General features: G+C 39.4%; 3 protein-coding genes across 3 annotated transcripts in view; all 3 read left to right on the forward strand.

Moving 5' to 3' along the window:
• Window positions 1-674, forward strand: part of LOC118413749 (toll-like receptor 2) — a 3800-nt gene extending 3126 nt beyond the window's left edge. The window contains exon 2 of the mRNA XM_035817280.1: window positions 658-674. Coding sequence (XP_035673173.1) covers window positions 658-674 — 17 coding nt within the window. The remainder of the gene's footprint in view (window positions 1-657) is intronic.
• The window catches only part of LOC118414804, a 1072569-nt gene that overhangs the window by 9971 nt on the left and 1051938 nt on the right, over window positions 1-10660 (forward strand). The window lies entirely within an intron of this gene.
• On the forward strand, window positions 681-2750 carry LOC118414862 (peroxiredoxin-like). The gene is made up of 3 exons (XM_035819134.1): window positions 681-811; window positions 1296-1461; window positions 2227-2750. The coding sequence occupies exons 1-3, from the start codon at window positions 726-728 to the stop codon at window positions 2275-2277; spliced, it is 303 nt and encodes a 100-aa protein (XP_035675027.1). The 5' UTR covers window positions 681-725; the 3' UTR covers window positions 2278-2750.

Consider the following 10660-nt stretch of genomic DNA (forward strand, 5'->3'; position numbering starts at 1 on the left):
AAAAAAAAATTACCAGGCTGGCGGGGGGAAGACGGCAGTGCAGCGGCTAGCACGTTTTGAAGTACGGACGTTTGCCACCCTGTCATGTGTGCGATACACTTTAATAGACGCCTGATGCACTTCTACGCTCATACTGAAGAGTCCACAACATCCCATTGGTAGAATCAAAGATCACTGGATTCGTGTGGAATTCCAATTAAGAGGTTCTCCACAGTGAAATTTCTGTCACGAAGAAAGAACGACAATGCACATCCGGGACCTCTTCCCGCCTTTGGCTGTGGTCTCGCACCGGAGTTTCTTTTACGATTTTTATATCCGGCACACAGCGCACACAAGGGATACAATTCCGCCCACAAAAGTACGCCGGAAAATCCAATTATACCAGTGAACAAAGGTTTCCAGCCAACTTCCCATAGATTTTAGATATAAACTTCTAGTTTAATAATGATGCACATTTTACTGGAACACAACATGAAATTTTGAGGTAGTCCTTCCAAATGCGCCCCGGCCAGCTTTTTTTAAAAGCTTTCTTGTTTAAGTAGCTACATGTGACTGGAAGAAAAGATCATGGATAAGTAGTTAATTTTAAGAATACATTTGTAACTTGGAAGTGGGGTAACCTGAAATGTTGATGGTGTAACCTGGCTTTTGACTCAGGTTGCCGCCTTGGTTAATAACCTTATATTCTTGTTTACCTATCCCTGCAGCAAGGAGGCCTGGGAGAGATGAAGATAGCATTGCTGTCTGACTTTAACAAGAAGATTGCAAGGGACTATGGAGTGCTGCTGGAGGATGCTGGGATTGCTCTCAGGTAAGATGATAGAAAATAACAAAGTTTGAAATGCAAGGCTTGAAAAGGGGAAGAAAAAGAAGGGAAGATCATTCATTGTAGTGAGAGGGACTTCCATCATAATCACATCTGTCAGGTGTAGTTTGTAAAGACACGAGCGCAAGCACATCTAACCCTTACCAGATGGGGAACTTCAGTGATCACTTCATGAGAGTCATATGAGATGGAGATGAGTATTTCTTCACAGGAGCACGGAGAGGGAATTTCAAGACATTCTTATCTTTACTTCGCTGCATTTAGGACAAGTGTTGCAGAATAAGGAAATGCAGCCGGTTATTGTACCTTTTTGTCAAAGAAATGATGAATCTATTTCCTGTATACTAAAAGTGTACACACAATTTTCATTCCTGCCTCTGACTGTATTTGCTAAATTTATATTTTATCCTAAAGACAGCTTCCTTCCTCTCAGAGGGAATGTTCATTATTGATCCCATCCTGTCCACAGGGGTCTGTTCATTATTGATCCCCGTGGGATCATCAGACACATGAGTGTGAACGACCTCCCCGTGGGGCGCTCCGTGGATGAAACCATCCGGCTGATCCAGGCCTTCCAGTTTGTGGAGAAGCACGGAGAGGTGTGTCCTGCAGGCTGGCAGCCGGGCGGAGACACGGTAAGAACATATTAAGAATCAGGGCTCGAAATACCACCTGCATATGCAGCTAAGTGCAGGTTAAATTGGAACTGTGCAGGTATTCCTGGTGTCATCCTGCACCTAACCTGCACTGGCCCATGTACTGGGTTTTATACATAGATGTCACATGGTGTAGGTGTATAAGGATTGTTATTAGCTGCATTGACTGTTATCACCTCTAAAGTATAAAGGGGGGGGGGGGGTAGACTATATCCTGTGACAGGAAGTAGAGTTGGGGGGTAGACTATCTGTGACAGGAAGTAGAGCTCAGGGGTGGTAGTCATTTTCAGACATGACAGTGCAGGTCATGTGCCAATGGAATAAAGTTCTCATTTACTTGAAGGTATAGTTTTGGGTCTGTCTGTTTTACAGTTATATATCTTTGCATATGCTAGACTAGTTCATCTTATAGTGACAGAACGTGATCAGTCCTGTTTGCATGATTCATAAAGTACAATTGAACAAGACATTCAAGAAATTCTACCAGCATTTCAAATATTTATGTGGTTTCCAAGCTCATTTCATTTATGATGCTAAATGGAAAAGTTATTTCAGTTTGCATTCCAACTATACATGTAGTCTATTTATTTTTTGCTCATTTATTAAGCTGCATTGAATACAAATGATTCGGATTACAGATTGTTGTGTTTTAGGTTTGGAATTTTTTTGTCTCCCGTGTACTGATGATTATCATTTTACAAGTACTTGCAAAGCTCTAAAATGTTTTCTCTTTCTTCCATGTAGATCAAACCAGATCCAAAGGGATCGAAGAAGTATTTTGACAAGTCGAGCTAGATGTCAGGAGTGAGCAGTCACAGGATCATAGTCTGCAGGTAGATGGAAAAATGTCATCCCACCCACCACCAATTCATTTGTAAAGCCGTTGATAAAGTCACAGCCCATAAGTATTACCTAAACTTGTGACTAATATTTTACATTTAACAGTTTGCAAACCAGGAAGAATAGTACAATCTTTGAACATAAATACCTAGTAGGTTTGTACAAAGTGGGAAACTACGCTCTGCCACTTGTGTGTTGCGTGACTAAATTGTATCAAACTGGACAAATTTGTGCTAAGTTACTGAGTGAAGCTGTCAAGTACAAAAATGTAGTCATATTTTGTGCACCTATTATCATGTAGCCTACTATAGAATTTATCCAAACTTTTTTGTTGTCACATCATGGAGCTTAGTATCAAATTTATGGCTGGGATTTGTGTGATGTGTTGTGCTAGTACAAATGCAATATATGGTGTCTCTTCAAGCTCACATGTGGTCTTTCTTTGCATTGATTGTTAAGTTTTATAGATGGTATAAAACTACCGTCAAACCTGTACTAGTGACCACCTCTACATAAGGACCACCTGGCCATTGTGACCATTGGCCACGATTTGGTGCCCGCTTAAAAAAGTTAGAAAAACAAAAGATCAAATACAACTGGAAATATTTATTGATACACAACACATTTACAATATCATGGCAAAAACAGAAGAACAACTTTTCCTTAGAACTAAACAAACAAATACAAACATTGCACCCAAAGTGAATATTTCCACTACACTACACAACAGTTCTCCATTTTTAACGTACTTAAGTAAGTTTAACCATATTTCTTTACATAAGAACAAAGTAACAAACTGTGTGGCACAGCCACATTGCACCCAGAACTATCAGGTAAACATTACACATTGTCTCAAGCATTACACTTCCATATCTCTGCTGTCAGTGCGCTGAAGTAAATTACTATAGTAAACACATACACAGAACAGTACACATTTACTGTGACTGTGTGAATGTGTGTGATTCTGTATGCGACGTGGCTTGACAGTTGTGTTCAGAAGCCATGACTCTGGCGTCTAACAACATAATGTTTTGTAGCAGTGTCCACAAGGCTAATTACATGTAAGTGATGTACAATTCAGAAAGCAAGAAGCACCCATGGTCTTGCATCAGTGCTGATTTCATCAATCAAAAAAGATGGAGTGCGTCTTGTAGGCACCATATTGTAGAATGCCACTGATCTACCATGTACCACTGAATTTGATTCTTCATACTAATGCTACTCCAATGGCACTGAATTACTGCAATTCTAGATGGTAATTGAATTTATGCCTCAGATATTACTTCTTAGAGGTCCCGTTATGTAATTTGCATGTATTTCAGCAAAGCAGTCTGGTGAACTGTGGAAAACATTTATAGATGATCTTTCTTTTCATCTGATTTTCTCTTTGGCACTGCAGGGCTACTGACAATGGTTTATAATCATGTTTTGTGCTCTTTACTACATTTTTTGTGGCTTGTGTAATCTCTTGTGTTATAACATTTGACAACAACACCATATAGTTATCACACAAATTTTTTCTAGTCATTCGGTTTAACCTCATTGACAGTTGATTTTTTATTTGAGAATTTTACCATACACATGTTTTTTTTCTACATTGTAAACCATGATTTTGTAATATGTAAGACTCTCATGACCTCTAAATAACAGATTTGTCAAATACAAACAACAATGTACAAAATTCTAAATACAAATTATTCAACGTCAGGATCACACAAGCTTTGTATGAACTTGATACATGATATGATAAAAGGCTGGAGATAGAAATGTTTCACAAAATATTTACATGCAATGGATGACTCAGCTTTCAGCATCCTACAATATGCACAACAACATAACAGACAAATCTTTACATAACAGACAAATCAACACAAAGATCACCGTGTATTTTTCATGCTGGTGATAAGTAGGGATGATCTAGCCTGACCATCTCTCAAGGTATAATGATACCAGACAACTTACAGAAGATTCCAAACGTGTAAAATTGGTACTAAATTCTTAAGAATGTATCCAAAATGTGTTATTAAACAACACACTGCACTTGACCATTGTACTGTGACAAGTGTCATAGTTACTTTAAATACTGCACTTCCCTCATAACTAACTGTGTTACTCTTGGTACAACAGTATCAACCCCAGCTCTTTGTCTGTCATCCACTGTACCTTGTACTGTACTATGGGCAGAGGGTGTTTTAAATACAGGAACACTTAGCATTACACTGACTCACCGTCAGCAGGATTTTTTTTCAAAACCAAAACCACCATGTCTCTAACTTACATGTAAGAACACCTTAATCTGAATGCACATGAAGCAGCATGGTACATGGTTTTCATTTCATAACTGATCAACTCTATCGACAAGGAAATACTGGTACTGTACTTCATTTCATAATAAGCTACATGTAACTGTGGGTCTGGATAGTATGAAGTCTTTCTTTGATACTAGTATGCAGACTTGTTACAGACCAGTCTTGTATGTAGGACAGTGTATTTGGAAGGCTGTAGGCTGCAGGTTTACTTGGAATTGTCCTTACTATTACATGTTAGACATTGAAAGAATGAAGAATAGATTTTCCTAACTTCTCCCTGTGAGGAATACATGGCAAAAAGGAAAATGTTTTGGCAGCAAATAGTTGATTCATTTGCCCAAATTTGGCTGTGCACTTTGTTGTGTGGAGTAAATTGTAATATTTAGGGCAATGATATCATTTGGAAACACTAATTATAAAATATTGCTGCTGACATTTGTAGTTGTAGATGTAATCCTTCGTCCGAAATGTCAAGGTCACTTCATTATCCACTTGTATGGATTCATGCATGGACTTGCCTCAAGTGTGCATGGAGTCAATGTTGCTTTCATTCCTATCAATGATGACAATGATAGTAGATGATTTTGCAAGGATGAGGAACTCAAATCAGGCCTTACATGAGTCACATCACTATTAATAAGTCCTATCATAGTACCAGGAGAAACCCCTGCCATCATATTAATAAAACATTTTTACCATTCAAAGGCTTGTAATGCAGACACCAGGAGGTATTTTGATACATCCTTCTCTGTAAATGCCATTTCCTTCCCTGGTAGGTTATTTCTGGTGCAAAGGTTATTTTTGATCCTCGGAACTTCCTCCTGTTACCATAAAAGGAGAGTCATCTCCTGTCCTGTTCTGTATTTAATTGAAAGGTCGTGGTTTTGCTTCAGTGATGAAAGAGAGATAATCGAAGACATCTAAGAAAAGTCAGTCCCCATTTCCTTTTATGGGGGCATCTTTAACAAGCTAACTTCTTACAAAGGTTCTGACAAGTGTATTGGACACCAAGGCATCTATCATACATTTACTGAGTTTTCTCTAGCTCCTCTATGAAAGGTCAGCTCAGCATGAGCTTGTCTCAGATTTCTAGACACTAAACATTACATCCTTCCCACTCCATTAACAAAGCGTCACTTCTGAGATACTGTTATTTATGTTATACCTGGGCTACAATAACGATTTGGGTGTTCTAGACTGGGTGATAACTTGCCGTATCACATTGGTTTATCACATAGGCTTTTGTCAATGGAATTGAATGCATTTAACATGCACCGAAAATCTGCAGAAGATTCAAATACCGGAGTTGGACTTTGGAATTACTTTTGTTACAATTTTTTTTGTTCCAGGGCACCAAATGTACACAATTTCTGGCACATTTCGTATTGAAACATGTTTTCTAGGGTGGGTATGACATAAATACAATACAACACGGTGCATTCTGCATCACATTATGTATTTCAGTGTATTCTGCATCCATGATGTGGAATATGCCGTGTTGTATTCTATATATACATGTTTGATATGACTTTGTGCTTCGTGCAGAGTTGCACACGTCGGAAGCAGGAGGCCTGGAGTCTTTTCTACCCAGCAGCAGGACAGAGTTGGTGTGCTGACTTGCCTGGCTGCAGTCTGCATTGTACACTGTACACTTCCAAAACCTACAGAAAATACACAGATCAAATCATTAAACACAGAAGATGCACAGAGCAAATCACTTATCATCAAGTTGTTGTCATACAAACAACAGATTTTATACGTTGCTACTAACTGCTTGTTGCTACTAGTTTTATGGCTATGGTAGAATATGATTTTAGAAATTCATACTTTTCTTGAGGCATTGGCAAAAGCTTGGAGAACTTCTGAAGACTTATTTAGATATCCTATTTCTTTCAGAAGTGGTTTTACTTTGGGGACATTGATAGATAGGATGTACGAGGGGCATTCAATAAGTAATGTCCCTGACCCATTTCCCATAGCAGGAGATTAATGAAACTTGGCACAGTTATTAGTCTTTCTCTTCATAGGAACCACCCAGAGTTTTGCATTTCTCCCATCATTTGATGTAGCTCTGGACACCGTTCTTGTAGGACACCCCAGGTTGGTCCTCCGACAGATGCCTCATTAATGGCAGAAGAGGGACGACCAGGTCTGGGAGCTGTTTCCACAGACTTCCGGCCACGTTTGAATTCAGGATGCCAGCGTTTTACAAGGTCATATGATGGGGCATCATCACCATAAGTTTTTTTCATTTCATCAAAAGTCCCCTTTGGTGTGCGTCCTTTCAAATACAAAAACCGGATCACTGCGCGACACTCAACTTGCTCCATTTCACACCTGGTCCATTTCACACCTGACTCAGTTCAAACACCAGTAAATCAGTAACCACAATTAGTTCAGAGCTGTTTTTTGCAACATAACCCATAGAGATATGACTCATTACACATGCAAAATTTCATCTAGATCAAACAACTGGAAGTGGGTCAGGGACAGCTGTTACTGTCCATGGTGCTGAACTACTATCAGCTGTTAGTGTCCGTGGTGCTGAACTACTGACAGCTGTTACTGTCCGTGGTGCTGAACTAATGACAGCTGTTACTGTCCATGGTGCTGAACTACTGTCAGCTGTTACTGTCCGTGGTGCTGAACTACTGACAGCTGTTACTGTCCATGGTGCTGAACTACTCTCAGCTGTTACTGTTCGTGGTGCTGAACTACTGACAGCTGTTACTGTCCATGGTGCTGACTACTGATAGCTGTTACTGTCCATGGTGCTGAACTACCAGGATCTTAAGATTCTTGTGTGAAAACTGCGCAGGGGTTAAGAATAAGAGAGAGTATTAATCCTTTTGTTTGAAACTACTGTTTTTAACTGATAGTTGGACCTTTATAATACATGAGCAAATCTACTTTGATATACACCAATATTGCCTTCACTTCAGTTTGACACATCCTTGAGGCTAAAAAGCTTGCCATGTAGTATTACAAGTTGGACTCTTTGATGTCAGTTCCTGCATTTGGAGAGTAATTAAATCAGACACGCTTCAGGCACCTATCAGATTTCATCTGCATTTCAAAGACTCCCATCAGCTCTTGCCATTAGAAGTTACTAGTATATCACTTTCATCTTGATACTTCTACCACTGTTTAAATTTTTACTTAAACCAGAGAGGCACCCCAGTCATAGTAAGAATGCGTGGAGCAAGGAGATCTTATATCCTTCTCGCATGGGGGCATCACTCTGAATGTTACAGCTACAATTGACTCCTTGTGAGACATGTTTGATGGTCAGGAGCTGGCAGGCCACATCCTGTTTTTGTTTGATGTATGGAGGCTTTTGAAGTGAGAATACAGGAAATATGCTTCAGGCTGATTACAGTCAAAGTGACATCAAAAGGAATGAAATAACGCTTGTAGGTTCAACAATTGCTTGACCGCCATCCTGTTTGACATTTTTTGGAATGTTAGTCAGACACATTTTTACCCTCCCAATTTTTGTAACTCTAAATGTTGAATTTTTGTTGTCCCTTTTACCCTTTACCTCATCATTGTTATGGGCCTTTAGCCAAGACAACATTCATTCATCTCCTCTAAATATCCCTCCAAGTATCAGTCCCTCGAAAGGTCTTGAAACTTAAACCTTGCTATTGTAAATTACTGCTCTTCATATGTGTAAGCTAGCTTTCTAGTGCTGTAAATGCAGAAATGTTTGCAGTTTTTGTGGTGGCCACTTCAACGCAAACTTAAAAGCACCACACACATTTTTCCATTACAGTATGTAACTAAAGTCTATGGTGCTACTGCAAACTTAAAACCACAGGGAACACTCCATTTTCCCGCTAACGCGAAATGAAATCCCTGCAAACTTAAATCCATTTAACGTTACAGTATTGTTTGTGTTGAATCTATAGTTTTATCCATTTTTTTGCATCCTCTTCTCAAATGTTTGTGTGAAATCTGTGCAAAGATTGGATCCACCACTCAGAAAGAGAGTCCAAATCTAAGACACAACAAGTAAATCAACTTAGAAACCACAACAGCCTCTTGCTTCTGTTTCAATTCTATTCACACAAGCAACAAATGTCAGCTGCAGGATAAATACTGAATAAACAAACCTGTATGCTTCATTGAGAGTAAACCTTGCACTTTTGTTGTTCTAAGTAACCTTTGAAACTCAAAGTTCAACATCTCTACCCTTAGATCCTAGAACATTGTTACATTTCAGCCTTCCAGCGTTAACATTACACGGTCCACACATGAAAGGGTACTGCATGAGTTGTATTTCATCTTTATGAAGAAGGGTTTACAAATGTGAACATGAAAGGTTGAAACGATCAAAGACAGGAAGCATTTCACACCAGGGAAAGGCCACCTGCTTCCTGAATGCCTGAGTAGTTAAATGTCAGTTAAGCCCTAGAAGGCGGCAGGTTCATCAGAGATCCCTCAACCTCCCTGACAAGGCAAATGGAATCACTTTGTAAGCCAAACGAATGCCAAGTAAGCTGAAACTCTGTTTTCAGAGATGAATTTGAATAACCTTGCACATATATGCACTTTATTACATGTACATTGTATGAAGTAACTGTCAGCCTTGTCACCTTGCACATATATGCACTTTATTACATGTACATTGTATGAAGTAACTGTCAGCCTTGTCACTCGGACTTAAGGAGACAGACTACTGCTCTCTACTAAATATAGTTCATTACTGAATGTTAACCATGATTTGGCTGTGTAACAGCAGGGCTCGAAATTCATTTTTGGGATTAGGTGCACTGGTGCACCGGGCTTAAAAAAATTTTTGGGTGCACCACTTAGATTTAAGTAGAATGTAAAAAAAGCACCTTAGTGTTACCTAGTAACAAAACTTAGTTACAAGCTATCAAATTCTTAAACAAGTAACATGACAGATATTTTTATTATCTTTCTAACACTTAGATGTCAAGAATATGATGTATACTAGTATACTTGATATCTTTCCATACATAAACCTAAGAAAATATTTGGGTGCACCCACTGAAAATAATAGGGTGCACAGTTCCAATTTTGGGTGCACCTGGGTGCACATGCACCCAGTATTTCGAGCCCTGAACAGGCACGCAAAGATTTTAAATGCAGGTAGTGAGCTCAAGATGACAGTGTCTGTTTACAACAGGACAATCAGCCCTTTCACATTGTGACAGTACCGGCCGGGGGTAAGACCAGACGGGCATACAGAAACCTGCAATAGCCTTGAAGAGGAGACGCAATGTCTGAAGAACAACAACATCAAAAACTCAGATAGTGGAAGTAATTTTGCTACATTGATCTGGTTATACCAAGGACAGAAACTGTTCCTCTAACATTGTCTGTGTCACGCAAAGGTTTATGAAGTTGCAACTAGACTGGTAAAACACAAAGGTAGCCACTAATGCAGAAGCAATGTCACCAAAACTATGGAGGATTAGATCTGGCAGGTAGACTGAGCAGACTGTGCACGCAAACAATTCAAATCCTTGTCTCTGTTATCCGGTTGGTGAAATTGGATGGGATCAGGGCACTTGTGTAATCATTTTTCCTGTGTGTGTCTCACAGTCACAATGGTGGAACTTTGAACTGAATAATGATTTCTGATAACCCTAGCTGAATAGACACGCCTTAACGAAGTCCTCAATTTCTTAGGTCACTGATGACCAACTAGTTATTTCTGAAAACACCTGCTGTGGTCATAATGAATGTAGGGGTGTTCCACAGCACCTATCCGGAGGACAGTTGATTTGAGTTCATTAAGAATATCACGTCACATGAAAGTGTTGCCTGCGTTACAAATTTTTCCTGTGTGGAATGCTGTCGCCCTGATTTGGCCGCAGTTCCATCATGAATCTGATAAAAAACATGATGATGATATAGTGTCCTTGAATTTTGTAAGTGTAGAATCTCATTTGTCACTTGTTAATGAACACTCTCTAAGTCACAGTGGAGATGTCCACACTTCTGGTCTGACAATCAAGCAAGGAAATTGGGCCAATGGGGATACTAAAAATGAGGCT

The sequence above is a fragment of the Branchiostoma floridae genome, chromosome 4 (assembly GCF_000003815.2).
Source record: "Branchiostoma floridae strain S238N-H82 chromosome 4, Bfl_VNyyK, whole genome shotgun sequence".
Lineage (NCBI taxonomy): Eukaryota > Metazoa > Chordata > Leptocardii > Amphioxiformes > Branchiostomatidae > Branchiostoma > Branchiostoma floridae.